Genomic DNA, 19,574 nt, shown 5'->3' with positions numbered 1-19,574 from the left:
ACTGACGTAGCTAGTTCGTTAGCTAAGCTAGCCACTTTAGCTAGCCAGTAATGTTGATGGAATTTCACAGGATTTGTTTTTGGACGGGAGCTGTAGATATCGGTAAGAAATGGCACTTCTGTAGCCAAATATCTTATTCATACATTTTTGGGATCTTTTTTGCATTAAATGAACAGGCATGATGGTGCATTGATCAGTTTATTAAAGCCATTATTTTCACATTTTTGCCCAAAGTCGACCTTTAATATCCCTACAACTTCCGATGACATTATACACAACACTATTCCTGCTAATGTGTGTGCGCGTGTGTGTTACAACACCGTTTGGCCCAGTCGTCTTTAAAGACCCCTTTAGTTAATGAGAAAATCAAGTAAATTAATTAAACGCCGTGGCAACCGCCTTCACAACGACGGTGGCGACTCGTTAACTGGCGGCATTCCAAAATGTTGTGTTTTTGTTTGTGTCGGGATGCATGGTTGTTTATTACCGTCCCAATCTCAATGGAGCAGCAGTGGTTTGAAAAGAGCAGTAAAGTTCATCGTGATATAGCAGCTATGTGGAGGCAAGGCCCATATTCTCATTCCACCTAAACTGTAAACGGGTGTGAGGAATATTCTAGATAAAGCCTTTCAATAACATGATTTTATAGGGTCTTTTACATGGTATTATTGACGGGACAGGCTTCCCTCTGCCTATGTGGCCTGTTCTAAAAAGGGACTGTGGAAGGACTAGAAAGTAACATTTAATGCCCATGACATCAGTTTGCTGCCCACGATGCCCAGTTTGATGCCAACTACAAGTCCCCAGTCTTCTTCCGACATTATAAGGTGAGGAGTTTTCCCTGACCACAAGATTTCACTGGGAAAAACTCCAGTCCCATCTCATGTGTATCGTGACAAGGACAATTCCAAGAGAAAAACAAGAACTAGCCCTGGGCAATGTGGTGCTACATTCCAAAGGACAGGGAACAATTTCTACCCCGGCGATGGATCTTTAAAGCTCTTTAGATTCGACGCCACTGTGAAGGAGGGATAGGAAATGGAGCGCTTACTTCCCGTTTGATGTCGTCGACGACAACCTTCAAAAGTAACAAACCACAAATATGAATCTCCCGATTGGCCACGCCGCAAGGTGCACCTAAGTAGCGCACCAGCAGACTTCAGTGGAATCATAAAAAATGCATTCTTCTGATTGGTCACGCTGTAAGGTGCAGCTATAGTGCGCCGGCCACCCTGGAAACAAAGTGTATACCACACGGGCGAGACTGAGATCCGCATGCTTCGCTTTAGCCCTTAGATCTCATGCCAAGAGTCAGCAGCACCTACAACATGGGATCTGTTCTGCTCTACTCTGTTCTGTTCCAACATGTTTCTCACTGCTCCTGTTCTTGGCATAACAGACAACGCTCCAGTTGTTCTGATCTTGACTCAAGTTGGCTGTGGACACGGTTTACTGTTCCTTGCTGTTATGTATGCAGCCTTCTCCATCACTACGTCCCAAATGGCACCCTTTTCCTGATGTGGCGTACTTGACCAGGGCCCATAGGGCTGTGGTATAAAAAGGAGTGATCTATACAGGGAATAGGGTTTCATTTGGGACGCAGGCCATGTAGAGCACAGGGCAAAGCAATGTTAGCAGAGTGTTATGAGTGAATCAGTTATGAGGATGTTGTGAGATGGAAAGAGATACAGCGCGGTCAGAGCTGCAGGGGTGGGTGTGTTCATCTGTCTGATCACAGTGACTCACTTGTTATGATGTGTTCGTACTTTTTAGATATTGGCCGTGGGATTGGCTCTTGGTTCGCAAACTGTTTTAATGAATATTACATAAATGTTAAACGCGCTACTAACACGTGGCGATCTGCTGTGTCTATCTGCTGTGTCTATCTATCTGCAAGCCAACGCACTGGGCACAGACGTTCAACATCTAGCTTTGAATTACATTTGGTTGAGTTGTCAACTGACGCGAATTCAATGTGAAATCAACCAAATGTCTTTGGATTTAGGTTAAAAGATTAAAAGCCCTTACGCTGATGACTTTTTGCAAATCTATGAGATGACGTAGAAACAACGTTGATTCAATCAGTTTTTGCCCAGTGGGAAGATTTAATCCCATATGATTCACAAGCTGAAGGATGTGAAGCCCTTTTAGACTATTGAGACAGCTAGGGCTGTGACGATTATGGAATTTGGTGGAGTTGATTAATTGTCATACAAATGGGAAAGGTTATTGTAATGATTGTAATTTTTGTTGAAAAATGTCTTGATCTTGTAATGCATCATAATGCATCTTTTACATTTGGCTAGGACATACCTAATATACTTAATAATTGTGCCAGTCGTTGACAGCCAGTGAATGTATCTAGGGCCAGACTATGACATGGCAGAGTGGACATAATCACTTTTATATGCCGTAAAAGGTGCCTGACCTGTTGCTCTGCACTCCACCATGGCTACCATGACGACCAACACATAGAGGAGGGAAAGAGAATGGTGGGAAGAGAGGAGAGAGAGAGATAAGGAGAAGAGGAGAAGAAAAGGAGGAGAGGAGAACAGAAAAGAAGGGCCCAAAGGGGGGTGAGAGAGGGTAGAAGAGTGGAAACAAAAAACATGTCAGTCTGCCTCACCCCCCCCCCCCCCCCCCCCCCCCAGTAGAAATACCCTGGCATCCGAGGACAAATCAGGTATTTAGTCTCATAAGGGCTTTCAATTTAGCCCTAACTCCTCACAAATATGCAATATATTCTCATTCACTCTCCACTCCCCACCCCCCCCCCCCCCCACCCCACTCCATCTCTCTTTTCTTCAAAAACATTCTTTAGTCTGAGATGAACAGGCAGCTCCGGAGAAATGTATGTGTGTGTGTGTGTGTGTGTGTGTGTGTGTGTGTGTGTGTGTGTGTGTGTGTTTATTCTATTCAGACTGAAGACGGCGTTGTCAGGAGTTACCAATCCCCTTCTTAAGAAGAGTTTACATGGTGAGAGGAGGGGACTGACAGAGAAAGATGCTGACTCGATGTGTGTGTGTGTGTGTGTGTGTGTGTGTGTGTGTGTGTGTGTGTGTGTGTGCGTGCGTGCGTGCATGTGTGTGTGTAAATCACTCTAAAGCACTCTAAAGCACCCCAGCAGGGGGCTAAAGACACACATTCCAGTTTTTTATGAGAAACGGGCAGAGAATATTGATATTGTGACCAGGCTCAGCGGGTAGCAGGGCAAAGCAGGCCCTACTTCACACAGTGAGGGTAGAGAACAGCAGAGGGAGGGGTTTCCCACCCCACATCACAGGGACAATGGCAGAGCAGGGAGTCAGGCTGTAGTTCTACAGAAATCCTAAAGTCATGACTGGTATTTCAACAGGGTGTGTGTGAGTGATCTGAACTTCCCACATAAAGTGTGTGTGTGTGTGTGTGTGTGTGTGTGTGTGTGTTTGTATGCACAACTACAGTTGAAGTCGGAAGTTTACATATACTTACGGTTGGTGACAATTGAACTCATTTTTCAACCACTCCACAAATTTCTTGTTAACAAACTATAGTTCTGGCAAGTCGCTTAGATCTACTTTGTGCATGACATAAATATTTTTTCCAACAATTGTTTACAGACAGATTATTTCACTGTATCACAATTCCAGTGGGTCAGAAGTTTACATACACTAAGTTGACTGTGCCTTTAAACAGCTTCGACAATTCCAGAAAATGATGTCATGGCTTTAGAAGCTTCTGATAGGCTAATTGACATAATTTGAGTCAACTGGAGGTGTACCTGTGGATGTATTTCAAGGCCGAGCTTCAAACTCAGTGCCTCTTTACTTGATATCATGGGAAAATTAAAAGAAATCAGCTAAGACCTCAGAAAAAAAAATGGTAGACCTCCACAAGTCTGGTTCATCCTGGGAGCAATTTCCAAACGCCTGAATGTACCACGTTCATCTGTACAGACAATAGTACGCAAGTATAAACACCATGGGACCACGCAGCCGTCATACAGCTCAGGAAGGAGACGTGTTGTGTCTCCTAGAGATGAATGTACTGTGGTGCGAAAAGTGCGAATCAATCCAAGAGCAACAGTGAAGGACCTTGTGCAGATGCTGGAGGAAACAGGTACAAAAGTATCTATATCCACAGTAAAACGAGTCCAATATCGACATAACCTGAAAGGCCGCTCAGCAAGGAAGAAGCCACGGCTCCAAAACCACCATAAAAAAAGCCAGACTACGGTTTGCAAATGCACATAGGGACAAAGATCATACTTTTCAGAGAAATGTCCTCTGGTCTGATGAAACAAAAATAGAACTGTTTGGCCATAATGACCATCGTTATGTTTGGAGGAAAAGGGGGAGGTTTGCAAGCCGAAGAGCACCATCCCAACCGTGAAGCACGGGGGTGGCAGCATCATGTTGTGGGGGTGCTTTGCTGCAGGAGGGACTGGTGCACTTCACAAAATAGATGGCTTCATAAGGATGAAAAATTATGTGAATATATTGAAGCAACATCTCAAGACATCAGTCAGGACATTAAAGCTTGGTCGCAAATGGGTCTTCCAAATGGACAATGACCCCAAGCATACTTCCAAAGTTGTGGCAAAATGGCTTAAGGACAACAAAGTCAAGGTATTGGAGTGGCCATCATAAAGCCCTGACCTCAATCCTATAGAACATTTGTGGGCAGAACTGAAAAAGCATGTGCGAGCAAGGAGGCCTACAAACCTGACTCAGTTACACCAGCTCTGTCAGGAGGAATGGGCCAAAACTCACCCAACTTATTGTGGGAAGCTTGTGGAAGGCTACCCGAAATGGTTGACCCAAGTTAAACAATTTAAAGGCAATGCTACCAAATAGTAATTGAGTGTATGTACATTTCTGACCCACTGGGAATGTGATGAAAGAAAGAAAAGCTGAAATAAATAATTATTTCTACTATTATTCTGACATTTCACAGTCTTAAAATAAAGTGGTGATCCTAACTGACCTAAGACAGGGAATTCTTACTAGGATTAAATGTCAGGATTTGTGAAAAATTTAGTTTAAATGTATTTGGCTAAGGTGTATGTAAACTTCCGACTTCAACTGTAGCTCTCACAGTCTCACATCAGAATTACACGTTCAACCATGTTTTTCAAACATCCAATTGTCAAAGTCGCTGCAAACGTCAAATTTCAAAGTGTTTAAGGTTAAATTTAGGCATTAAGTCCGAATTTTCAAGGTTAGGGTTAAGGTTTGGGATAGGCTTAAAACAAAAATCTCAAAAAAACGTTCTATCGCTGGATTAAATCTAATTACACACACACACACACACACACACACACACACACACACACAGAGGCAGATGCTTAGTCCATCCGCCATCCCCGTCCCCAACGCACTAGAAAAACTTAAACCTACTTGAAGGTAACAGCACTCACTGTTGCCCCTAGTGGCCGGTTTCCAAGTCACCTCCCAGCGTCCTGAAAAAAGGAAGGACATCGAATACTGACTTTTATTACAGGCTGTGTGTGTGAGTGTATGACAAGACCGCCCTGATAACTTCAGCACCACCTCCTCAGCAGGAGCAGGGAATGGCCCGGTTTGGCCTGCCAAGGAAACAAGTGGAAGAAAGGGTAGAAGGACAGAAGGATAAAAAGTGACAATAATAATCCCTAAGAAAGTCTGCAGAAGTCCTTTCCTTCCCTGGCTTCCTCTCTTCCCTCATCTATTCTCACATCCTCTCCATTTTCTCAGGGACAGATTCTATTGCCCTGACGCCACTGTCTCCATGATATATATAAAAAAAAGTGTGTGTGTGTGTGTGTGTGTGTGTGTGTGGAAGCCTGACCAAAGAGAGACGGCCAACAGAATCATATTTTCCATGCATGTGTGGGCGTGGGTGTGTGTGTAATTAGATTTAATGTTGGCTCAGTGGATTAATGCTATGTAATACACTCGAATATGGCCAGGGGGCCACCAGGGACAATTTAACACTGCTACAGTAAAAAGACTTGGAGCAGGGTGCAGTATATCAAGCGATAAGTTCCCCCTTGTCCAAGTTCTTATTCATTGTTATCTAAAAAGGCTAAACTGATCCTAAATCTGCACTGCTACTCTGAGACGTTGGATACATAGGACCCCAGAGGATAGAAGGAAGCTGTGGATGATTTAGGTAGCCATGGTAGTATGAGGCCCACATTGGGGTTTAGCCAAAGGGATACTTCGGGATTTTGGCATTGAACTTGTGGATACCATTTGTATGTCTCTGTGTCCAGTATGAAGGAGGTTTGAGCTGGTTTTGCGAGCCTGGCGTTAGCACAATGACTGGGTATCTGCTAGCATGCTATCGGTATCTGCTAGCAGATAAAGGGCCTTGTCAAAATCCCGAAGTATCCCTGTTAATAATACATGCACTGCTCTCTGCTGCTGTCTGCAGCAGGCTCTAGATTTCAGGCCGGACTTCAAACAGAGAGATGGTATTCCCTGAGGCCGGGATTCCAAGGGGCCCCTGACATGGAATACTGCCGGGCGGTCACTGGGGGGGTGATGAAGGGACAGGGGGTTTATGGTCACCCCTCTGGGTGTCTTCTATTCAGACCCTAGTGCCAGGCTGGGAATATGAAGAGGAGCTGGCTCTCTGCTTTTATCTCTATGCCTTTTAATGAGGCTTGAGTTCGTGTGTGTGAACGTTGCTAGCTCGCATGATGAGTAAGCTTGCCTGACACCTGAAGACTTGCACAGGTGACCTTGGTTTGAACCCTGGCTGGGTGAGTGTTAGTGTGTATCTATCCCTCTCTCCAACTTACACTAGAGCAAACTGCCTATATACTGAACAAAAATATAAACGCAACATGTAAAGTGTTGGTCCCATGTTTCATGAGCTGAAATAAAAGATCCCAGAAATGTTCCAGATGCACAAAACCTTATTTCTCTCAAATGTTGGGAACAAATTGGTTGATAATCCATCCACCTGACAAGTGTGGCATATCAAGAAACTGATTAAACAGCATGATCATTACACAGGTGCACCTTGTGCTGAACGACATTAAAAGGCCATTCTAAAATGTTTTGTCACACAACACAATGGCACTTTTTCAGAGGGGTTGGGTTAAATGCGGAAGACACATTTCAGTTAAATGCATTCAGTTGCACAACTGACTAGGTATTCCCTTCTCTCTCTCTCACACAGATGTCTCAAGATTTGAGGGAGTGTGCAATCGGCATGCTGACTGCAGGAATGTAGTATGTCCAACCGGCCTCACCAGTAACCACGCCAGCCCCAGGACCTGTTCTGAGACCAGTCACCCGTACAGCTGATAAAACTGAGGAGTATTTATGTCTGTAATAAAGCCCTTTTGTGGAGAAAAAACTCATTCCTAATTGGCTGGCCTGGCTCCCAATTGGGTGGACCTATGCCCTCCCAGGCCCACCCATGGCTGAGCCCCTGTCCAGTCATGTGAAATCCATAGATTAGGGCCTAATTCATTATTTCAATTGACTGATTTCCTTATATGAACTGTAACTCAGTAAAATCGTTGAAATTGTTGCATTTATATTTTTGTTCAGTACACAACTGAGATTTTTAACAATTCTAAAATCAGACATAAACAAGTGTATTCGAGATATATTTTTAAAATGGAGTGCTGACACCCTCACTGCTATTTGCCTATTCATGATCCCAAAACCCACACAAGCCTCTCTTGGCTTCAATACACACTGCCTACCTGCTGCTGCTCTGAGCAACAGAATATTAACTTTCTGAAAATAAAATAAAATATTGGCGCATGCCACTGGTTCAGGTGGAACAGACAAATAACAGAAAGAAAAGAAGGAGGACTCTAATATGCTCCCACGGATGTTTCTGAAAACACACAACACGTCGACAGTGGATAGAAACGGAGAGCGAAACATTGTCTGTTGTTGTGTGTCTCCAACAACCCACTGGGACAGTACATCACAGATGCAGATATTTCTCTGAGACCTTTGAACTCCCGGTTCCAGTGAATGTCTCATATGATCCACTACGGGGCTGCAGTGTTTCAGAAGCACTAGTTCTACTGTAAAGGCTTGCTCAATCATCAAGTGGAAAGAATCTGTCCCTCCCTTCGACTGGCTGCCAGCTCCACTAACGTTACAGTCTACTTGTCACATCTCGGGCCTCAAGGCATTTGGGCTTTGCTATCATATAATGTTTAATAACAACACGATCATTTACGGTGGGTTTTGTTCAGACCTACCGCAGGGTTAACAATGTTTAGCCTATATGCAGTATTCAGTATGTCTGCCGTACAGAACTACAACCCAAAACCATGGTGGTATTGTATGCACCATACTCCAATCAGAACTGCTATATGTAACTTTCAGTTTAGTTACCCTGATAAACTGACTGATTGATAAATAGATATTTGCTCTCTGTACTTAAATGTGTGCTATATATTGTGGACCTAGAAGCTAAGAAGTGAATGAGCCATAAGTCAATAGACAGTAGATCCAATTTTGAGGAGACCCAACAGACAATAGACCAGGCCAGTAGTCTATTAATCATTCATATAGCTAACAGACCTCTCCCTTTCTTGTCAGAGCCTTGGAGTCGATACACAGACCTATCCCATCCTCTCTTCCCAGTCCATCTCACTAAGCACTGCTTTCATCAACCTCGCTAATCACCAAACTGTGTGTGTGTGTGTGTGTGTGTTCGTTTGTTCGTTTGCTCACACACGCATGTGTGTGTATGTGTGTTCCACTTCCCAATGAAGTGTACTGACGACAGGCAGGGAGGGAGACACATTGACATGGTAATGCTGCTATAGGGAGACACATTGACATGGTAATGCTGCTATAGGGAGACACATTGACATGGTAATGCTGCTATAGGGAGACACATTGGCATGGTAATGCTGCTATAGGGAGACACAATGGCATGGTAATGCTGCTATAGGGAGACACGTTGACATGGTAATGCTGCAATAGGGAGACACATTGACATGGTAATGCTGCTATAGGGAGACACATGAAACATGGTAATGCTGCTATAGGGAGACACATGAAACATGGTAATGCTGCTATAGGGAGACACATGAAACATGGTAATGCTGCTATAGGGAGATACATGAAACATGGTAATGTTGCTATAGGGAGACACATTGACATGGTAATGCTGCTATAGGGAGACATGTTGGCATGGTAATGTTGCTATGGGGAGACACATTGACATGGTAATGCTGCTATAGGGAGACACAATGACATGGTAATGCTGCTATAGGGAGACACATTGACATGGTAATGCTTCTATAGGGAGACACATTGATAAGGTAATGCTGCTATAGGGAGATACATTGACAGGGTAATGCTGCTATAGGGACGCACATGAAACATGGTAATGCTGCTATGGGGAGAGACAACGACATGGTAATGCTGCTATAGGGAGACACATGAAACACAGTAATGCTGCTATAGGGAGACACATTGACATGGTAATGCTGCTATAGGGAGACACATTGACATGGTAATGCTGCTATAGGGAGACACATTGACATGGTAATTCTGCTATAGGGAGACACATTGACATGGTAATGCTGCTATAGGGAGACACATTGACATGGTAATGCTGCTATAGGGAGACACATCGACATGGTAATGCTGCTATAGGGAGACACATTGACATGGTAATGCTGCTATAGGGAGACACAATGACATGGAACTGCTGCAATAGGGAGACACATTGACATGGTAATGCTGCTATAGGGAGACACATTGACATGGTAATGCTGCTATAGGGAGACACATTGACATGGTAATGCTGCTATAGGGAGACACATTGACATGGTAATGCTGCTATAGGGAGACACAATGACATGGAACTGCTGCAATAGGGAGACACATTGACATGGTAATGCTGCTATAGGGAGACACATTGACATGGTAATGCTGCTATAGGGAGACACATTGACATGGTAATGCTGCTATAGGGAGACACATTGACATGGTAATGCTGCTATAGGGAGACACATTGACATGGTAATTCTGCTATGGGAAGACACATTGACAAGGTAATGCTGCTATAGGGAGACACATTGACATGGTAATGTTGCTATAGGGAGACACATTGACATGGTAATGCTGCTATAGGGAGACACATTGACATGGTAATTATGCTATAGGGAGACACATTGACATGGTAATGCTGCTATAGGGAGACACATTGACATGGTAATGCTGCTATAGGGAGACACATTGACATGGTAATTATGCTATAGGGAGACACATGAAACACAGTAATGCTGCTATAGGGAGACACATTGACATGGTAATGTTGCTATAGGGAGACACATTGACATGGTAATGCTGCTATAGGGAGGCACAATGACATGGAACTGCTGCAATAGGGAGACACATTGATAAGGTAATGCTGCTATAGGGAGACACATTGACATGGTAATGCTGTTATAGGGAGACACATTGACATGGTAATGCTGCTATAGGGAGACACATTGACATGGTAATTATGCTATAGGGAGACACATTGACATGGTAATGCTGCTATAGGGAGACACATTGACATGGTAATGCTGCTATAGGGAGACACATTGACATGGTAATGCTGCTATAGGGAGACACATTGACATGGTAATTATGCTATAGGGAGACACATTGACATGGTAATTATGCTATAGGGAGACACATGAAACACAGTAATGCTGCTATAGGGAGACACATGAAACACAGTAATGCTGCTATAGGGAGACACATTGACATGGTCATTATGCTATAGGGAGACACATTGACATGGTAATGCTGCTATAGGGAGACACATTGACATGGTAATTATGCAATAGGGAGACACATGAAACACAGTAATGCTGCTATAGGGAGACACATTGACATGGTAATGCTGCTATAGGGAGAGACAATGACATGAAACTGCTGCAATAGGGAGACACATTGACATGGTAATGCTGCTATAGGGAGACACATTGACATGGTAATGCTGCTATAGGGAGACACATTGACATGGTAATGCTGCTATAGGGAGACACAATGACATGGAACTGCTGCAATAGGGAGACACATTGACATGGTAATGCTGCTATAGGGAGACACATTGACATGGTAATGCTGCTATAGGGAGACACATTGACATGGTAATGCTGCTATAGGGAGACACATTGACAAGGTAATGCTGCTATGGGAAGACACATTGACAAGGTAATGCTGCTATAGGGAGACACATTGACAAGGTAATGCTGCTATAGGGAGACACATTGACAAGGTAATGCTGCTATAGGGAGACACATTGACATGGTAATGCTGCTATAGGGAGACACATTGACATGGTAATTATGCTATAGGGAGACACATGAAACACAGTAATGCTGCTATAGGGAGACACATTGACATGGTAATTATGCTATAGGGAGACACATTGACATGGTAATTATGCTATAGGGAGACACATTGACATGGTAATGCTGCTATAGGGAGACACATTGACATGGTAATGCTGCTATAGGGAGACACATTGACATGGTAATGCTGCTATAGGGAGACACATTGACATGGTAATGCTGCTATAGGGAGACACATTGACATGGTAATGTTGCTATAGGGAGACACATGAAACACAGTAATGCTGCTATAGGGAGACACATTGACATGGTAATTATGCTATAGGGAGACACATTGACATGGTAATGTTGCTATAGGGAGACACATTGACATGGTAATGCTGCTATAGGGAGACACATTGACATGGTAATTATGCTATAGGGAGACACATTGACATGGTAATGCTGCTATAGGGAGACACATTGACATGGTAATGCTGCTATAGGGAGACACATTGACATGGTAATGCTGCTATAGGGAGACACATTGACATGGTAATGTTGCTATAGGGAGACACATTGACATGGTAATGCTGCTATAGGGAGACACATTGACATGGTAATTATGCTATAGGGAGACACATGAAACACAGTAATGCTGCTATAGGGAGACACATTGACATGGTAATGTTGCTATAGGGAGACACATGAAACACAGTAATGCTGCTATAGGGAGACACATTGACATGGTAATGTTGCTATAGGGAGACACATGAAACACAGTAATGCTGCTATAGGGAGAGACAATGACATGAAACTGCTGCAATAGGGAGACACATTGACATGGTAATGCTGCTATAGGGAGACACATTGACATGGTAATGCTGCTATAGGGAGATATATAGAGCAGTGTGAATTCATCTCCACCCCAAAACAGCTGGTAATGCTGCAATATGGAGACACATTGGCATGGCAATGCTGCTATAGGGAGATATATAGAGCAGTGTGAATGCATCTCCACCCAAAAACAGCTGGGCTGGTGGCCTGCAATCAGAACCCTCTCAGAGCTGCTTCCAGAGAAATTAGCTGGATTTACTGAGTGGAGGGGAGAGGAAAGGGAGAGAGAGGGGGGTTATCTTCAGAGAGAGAGAGAGAGAAGGGAGAGGGGGATGATCCTCAGAGAGAGAGAGAAAGGAGGGCTGGAATGGGCGAGGCATTTAATGGACCTTTTTATGTGGGGTCAGAGGATTAGAAGGCTCAATGCTTGCCTCCGAGGACGCTCCTCTGAGAAAGTGAAGAGAATGTGAATGACAGAGTGTGTGTAATAGTGTGTGTGTGTGTGTGTGTGTGTGTGTGTGTGTGTGGTTGTCTGTGCATGTGTTTTCCGCATGTGTTTACCCCATAGTACCTTACAGTCCAACCTCCACCCCCAATGGAAGTGCAAGTGTAATACTGTGCTCTTGCATGGAGTATGTCGGAGTGTGTATCAGTACCCTGGGTGTAAACAGTGCCCCCTGGGATGCCAGCTGATGCCAACTCAGTGGGCTCTAATAGGAGAATGTCATGTGGAGGTCTGGAGGTTCCATACACTGTCACTTCACAGCACCACTCTGTACAATCCTCTTAGCAACATACACAGCCCTACAGGTTGCCTTATGATAATTACTTACACATCTCAGATATGGACAGGCTTGTAAAAGTCTCTGTGTCTGTGTGTGTGTGTGTGTGGTGTGTGTGTGCGCGTGTGTGTGCGCGTGTGCACCCTCATTTGTGTGTGTTCGCATGTGTCTCTCCTCCCATGTGTGTGTGGGTGAGTGTGTGTGTGTTTCTATGTGTTTCTATGTGTGTGCGTGCGTAAATGTGTGTGTGTGTGTCCGTGCCTAAGCATGTGTGTTTATCCATGCTGAGTGAATCCTGGAAAGTGGCTATGGGCAGATTAAACAGTTTGCCACTGGGCAGATTAAACAGGGTGACCCTGCCTGTGCTCTTATCTGGAGTAAACACTGAAGCCCAGCCCCTTGTTCTCTCTCTCTCTCTCTCTCCCCCCCTCTCTCTCTCTGTCTTCCCTCCCGCTCTCTCTCTCTCTCTCTCTCTCTCTCTCTCTATGTCTTCCCCCCCCTCTCTCTCTCTCTCTGTCATCCCCCCCTCTCTCTCTCTGTCATCCCCCCTCTCTCTCTCTTGCGTGCTCTATGCATCTCTCTCTCTCTTTCTCAGTCTTTCCCTCTCAATTCAATTTCAATTTAAAGGGGCTTTATTGGCTTGAGAAACGTTAGTTTACATTGCCAAAGCAAGTGAAATAGACAATAAACAAAAGTGAAATAAACAATACAAATGAACAGTAAACATTAGACTCACAACAGTTCCAAAGGAATAAAGACATTTCAAATGTCATATTATGTCTATATACAGTGTTGTAACAATGTGTAAATAGTTAAAGTACAAAAGGGAAAATAAATAAACATAAATATGGGTTGTATTTATGCAGCTCAGTTTCCACCTCGTTTTGTGGGCAGCGTGCACATCTCCCCCTCCCTCTCCCTCTCTCTCTCTCTCTCTCTCTCTCTCACACACACTTGGAGAATCAAGGAAGAATTTCTTTAATCTCTTTAAATGTCAACAGCATCGTGGCTCCAACATGGGCTGCCATGGCAATGACCTCTCGCCACCCCAGAATGCATTGCTTCTAACAAACCAAAACCAGCAGAAGAAACACACATCTGAGTGAGTAATATCCAGTCTGAAGCTACTTCTGAAGCCAAAAAGTAAAATACATTCATCTCTGGGTCATTTTGTTATATAAAGCAAAGTAAATAAGTATACTAAGCGACCAAGCTGCTAGGACAGAACAGACCTGGCGTCACCTTCAATTAGCACTGAAGTGTGAAGTCAGATGTGTGAAAACCCAAATGCAGAGGACTTTGAAGCCCCAATGGCTTATCCCTGTCCAGAGGTCATTACAACACAGTACCCCATGGATATTAAAAATAACACTGCACGAAATAAGTACAAAAAAAAGCTCCTCAAGGACAGTCCATAGACACTATTTGCTGACTGCTACAAAGACGGGAACAGACCATCCCCACGGTGCTATAAGAGCACACTAACCCTATGTCAAGAGAGAGGGTATTTGCCCAGGGTGGAAACTCAGAATACTAGACATTGAGGAAAGTGAAACAACCTCTGTCAACGTGTACAGGTCTGGGACAGTAATGGTGCAGGGCCTCCTCATGCTGTTCCAGCAGGACTTTTACGGGATCAAAGAGAGAGCACCGCAGGAAAAGATCTCTCTGTGATGACTCACCCATCCTGAGTGAGTCTGATCACACCTCTTCAAACTGTCCTGCAGACGAGGATTGTTACCCCCCCACCCCCCCCCCCCACCCACCCACCCACCCACCACTGAACACACCCAGGTCCACAACTGCACTGCTCCTCCATCATTGAGAGGGATACATTCACAGGGCTGGAGAGAGACATGGTAGAGCTCAGAGAGCTAGTCCACACATTCCAGACAGAACAAGCCCACAAAACAGACCAGCACAACAACACCCCCCACACAAGACCTGGAGGGCAGAAGGTGGAGATGGGACGGCTGTCTGATTGAGATTGTGCACCTCATTGAATGAAATGGCAAATACATTCAAGGGGATAAACTTTTTCCCAAACACAAAGTGGCTAAACTCTGGTGCCCAAACACCAGGCATGCCCTGGAGCTGTTGTCAGAGAACAGACTAAGGTGCCCCAGCCACATCATAATTCACACGGGCACAAATGACCTGAGGGCCCAGCAGGAAAGGGTGGCAACAGCACTCAAGGGAGTGATTGAAAAAGCTTCTTCCACTTTCTTTAACACACAAGTGGTTATCTCCACCCTGCTACCACGAAAATACTTTCACCCTGCCACCACGCAGCAGGTGAATGCAAGGATTTTGCGAGACTGTGCCTCAAAACCTCATGTCTACCTGGCACACCACTCTACCCTGGACTTGAACAGCCTTTATGACAGGTCCACCTCTACAAGGCAGCAATCCCAACTTTTGACAGGACCCTGAAGGACGTCACCCTCAGCCGTAGCCCAAGCACCTCACACAGGAGCAACAGACACCCCACCCAGACCAGCGAGACACCCCGCCCAGACCAAGGAGACAACCTCCCAGACCTGCAAGACCCCCTCCTGAAAGACCTATACCAAGAGAACCCATGCCAAGAGGACCTACACCTAGATCACAGCATCACCAGCCACACCCCAACCAGCTAAGACCACCCCAAGCAAACCCTTGCAACACCCTATATAGGCCACCCCATATCAGACATATGCCCCTTCTGCCATTCACATGCCCCCCTGCCTCTGCGGCAAAGACCTCAACATGACAGCAGGACATTTGCCCAGGCGGTTTCTAAAAAAAAAATTTCTAAAAATTCTAAAAATGTCAAGCAGACAACCTAAGTAAATGAACAACAACGACAAATGGTTTGATGAAGAATGCAAAAACCTAAAAGAAATTGAGAAACCTGTCCAATCAAAAACATAGAGACCCAGAAAACCTGAGCCTACTCCTTCACTATGGTGAATCACGAAAACAATACAGAATTACAGAAATCCAACCACTTCTGGGAAAATTGGAATACTCTAAACAAACAACAACACAGAGAGTTATCAATCCAAAATGGAGATGTATGGGTAAACCACTTCTCCAATCTTTTTGGCTCTATAACAAAGAACAAAAAGCAAAAACATATACATGATCAAATACAAATCTTAGAAACAACTATTAAAGACCAGAACACACTGGATTGTCCAATTACATTAAATGAACTACAGGACAAAATACAAACCCTCCAACCCAAAAAGGCCTGTGGGGTTGATGGTATCCTAAATTAAATAATAAAATATACAGACCACAAATTCCAATTGGCTATACTTAAACCCTTTAACATCATCCTGGCATGTTCCCCAATATTTGGACACAAGGACTGATTCCCCTAATTCACAAAAGTGGAGACAAATTTGACCCCAATAACTACCAGGGGATATGCGTCAACAACAACCTTGGGAAGATCCTCTGATTATCATTAACCGCAGACTCGTACATGCTTTGTTGTTTTCAAAAAAAAGCTTTCGACTCAATTTGGCATGAGGGTCTGCTATACAAATTGATGGAAAGTGGTGTTGGGGGGAAAACATACGACATTATAAAATCCATGTACACAAACAACAAGTGTGCGGTTAAAATTGGCAAAAAACACACACATTTCTTTCCACAGGGCTATGGGGTGAAACAGGGATGCAGCTTAAGCCCCACTTCAACATATATATCAACGAATTGGCGAGGGCACTAGAACAGTCTGCAGCACCAGGCCTCACCGTACTAGAATCTGAAGTCAAATGTCTACTGTTTGCTGATGATCTGGTGCTTCTGTCACCAACCAAGGAGGGCCTGGAGGGCCTACAGCACCTAGATCTTCTGCACAGATTATGTCAGACCTGGGCCCTGACAGTAAAGCTCAGTAAGACAAAAAAGGTCTGGTGGCCAGGACCACAAATACAAATTCCATCTAGAGACTGTTTCCCTAGAGCACACAAAAAAAATGACAATGTAAAACACCAAATAATGCATGCAGAGCAGAATTAGGCTGATACCCGCTAATTATCAAAATCCAGAAAAGAGACGTTAAATTCTACAACCACCTAAAAGGAAGCAATTCCCAAACCTTCCATAACAAAGCCATCACCTACAGAGAAATGAACATGGAGAAGAGCCCCCTAAGTAAGCTGGTCCTGGGGCTCTGTTGACAAACACAAAGTAACCCCACAGGGCCCCATGACAGCAACACAATTAGACCCAACCAAATCATGAGAAAACAAAAAGATAATTACTTGACATATTGGAAAGAATTTACAAAAAACCTGACCAAACTAGAATGCTATTTGGCCCTAAACAGAGGGTTCACAGTGGCAGAATACCTGGCCACTATGACTGACCCAAAATTAAGGAAATCCGTGACTACAGTATGTACAGACTCAGTGAGCATGGCCTTGCTATTGAGAAAGAAGACAGGCTATGTGGACACTGCCCGTAAAATTAGGTGGAAACTGAGCTGCACTTCCTAACCTCCTGCCAAATGTATGACCATATTAGAGACACGTATTTCCCTCAGATTACACAGACCCACAAAGAATTCGAAAACAAATCCAATTTGGATAAACTTCCATATCTATTGGATGAAATACCACAGTGTGCCATCACAGCAGCAACATTTGTGACCTTTTTCCACCACAAAAAAGGCAACCAGTGAAGAACAAACACCATTGTAAATACAACCCATATTTATGCTTATTTCTTTTCCCTTTTGTACTTTAACTATTTGCACATCATTACAACACTGTATATAGACATAATATGACATTTGAAAGGTCTTTATTTTGGAACTTTGGTGAGTGTAATGTTTTGTTATTTTTTAATTGTTTATTTCACTTTGGTTCATTATCTATTTCACTTGCTTTAAACATATGTTTCCCAAAGCATTTTAAATTGAAATTGAATTGAGAGAGCGAGAGAGAGTGACAGAGAGGCACAGAGAGTGAGAGAAAAGAGAGATGAGAGAGAGAAGAGAGAAACAGACGAAGAGAGAGAGGGACAGTGATAGAAGGAGAATGAGAAAGGAGGGGACAAAGTGAGCGAGGGAGAGAGAGACAAAAGGAGAGAGATAGGCAGTGTGTGTACTATCTGAGGGTATCGAATGCGGGGCCACAAAAGGCCTGGCGGGCAGCGGCGCAACAGAATCTGTCCCGTTTGTCCCCTCAAATGGCCCCTAGGGACCCCTGGGTAATGGGTCCTTTATGCCGAGGCCTTTTCAGGACCTAATCCTCATCTACATAACAACAGTGTCACTTGGAAGCTGCGCTGTGTCATCTCCGCCTGGCCGTCACTCACTACTGACCTTTTGCTCTCTTGAGTGTCGCTCTCGCCCGATGTCTGGCTTGCTCTCTCTCTCTCTGCCGTTCATTTTTTCTCTCTCTCTCTCTCTGTCTATCTTTCTGTCTCCCTCATTTATCGTTTGCTCCCAAAACAATGTTGGTTTAAGAGAGAAAGACAGTAAACCAGAGGTCAGCTAACAAAATACTAAGCCTCAGATGCCATGTCACGGTGTGTTCAATAATCACATAACAGAATCAAATGCACTATAAACGGGCTACAGTATAACCAGAACCAATCCAATAGGACCAAACCATTTTCTCCAGTTTCATCTATAGATTGTAGCATCTGTATGATGTTTCACACGTTCCTCCGCTCCTCTTCCACAACTGCCCTGAGGTTAGATTTACAGTACAGTAGGAATCTGCTCTGCTCTCATTGATGGAACACTGTTTTGGGAGACATGGATCCACCCACAATAATCTCGCCCCACTTCCACAGAATGAAGGTTTGTTCTGTAGACATCACTAGGGGACTAGTTATGCACTGTACCTTTAGAGAGCGTACAGTCTACACACATACTAGTACAACACACCCAACACACAACAAAAACACGCTCCTCCACACATGTAAATCTAATTCCCATCGTCTCACATGGGAACTGAATGATAAGAGTATAAACCTGTTGAGTATCAACCGACTTCACCTTTACCTGGTCCAAAAATCTGTTTGTGCTGTATGTGACTATAGCCAGCTCGGCAGCAATGCGCCTGTGTGTTGGTGTAACCATGGTAACGGAGTGAGGCTGAAGGGAGGGCCTACCTGGTTGAAGCGCTCCAGCCTCTCCTTCACCTCGGCCAGTTCGGGGTTTGGGCTGCGAACTTTGACCTCGGGGTTCTGCTTCTGGGCCTGGAGACCGTTCCCCACCACTCTGCCTGTATAACTGGAGAGAGAGAGAGGATGGAGGGGGCAGTGGGAGAGGGAGCGAGAGAGAGGATGGAGGGGGCAGTGGGAGAGGGAGAGAGAGAGGATGGAGGGGGCAGTGGGAGAGGGAGAGGGAGAGAGAGAGAGAGAGAGAGAGGGAGAGAGAGGATGGGGGGGCAGTGGGAGAGGGAGCGAGAGAGAGGATGGAGGGGGCAGTGGGAGAGGGGGCGAGAGAGAGGATGGAGGGGGCAGTGGGAGAGGGAGAGAGAGAGAGAGGATGGAGGGGGCAGTGGGAGAGGGAGAGAGAGAGAGAGAGAAAGAGAGAGAGGATGGAGGGGGCAGTGGGAGAGGGAGAGAGAGAGAGAGAGAGAGAGAGAGAGAATGGAGAGGGCAGTGGGAGAGGGAGAGAGAGAGAGAGAGAGGATGGAGGGGGCAGTGGGAGAGGGAGA

At 44.6% G+C, this 19,574-nt stretch overlaps 1 protein-coding gene across 4 annotated transcripts in view; it reads right to left on the bottom strand.

The window, feature by feature from the left end:
- Positions 1-19,574, bottom strand: part of LOC110530231 (glypican-5) — a 218,286-nt gene that overhangs the window by 68,158 nt on the left and 130,554 nt on the right. For all 4 annotated transcript variants that reach the window (XM_036985798.2, XM_036985799.2, XM_036985801.2 and 1 more), the window contains one exon: positions 19,024-19,144. In XM_036985798.2, coding sequence (XP_036841693.2) covers positions 19,024-19,144 — 121 coding nt within the window. The remainder of the gene's footprint in view (positions 1-19,023; positions 19,145-19,574) is intronic.

The sequence above is a fragment of the Oncorhynchus mykiss genome, chromosome 8, assembly GCF_057628025.1.
Source record: "Oncorhynchus mykiss isolate SJ-2025 chromosome 8, ASM5762802v1, whole genome shotgun sequence".
NCBI lineage: Eukaryota > Metazoa > Chordata > Actinopteri > Salmoniformes > Salmonidae > Oncorhynchus > Oncorhynchus mykiss.
This window is presented reverse-complemented; position numbering and strand designations above follow the sequence as displayed.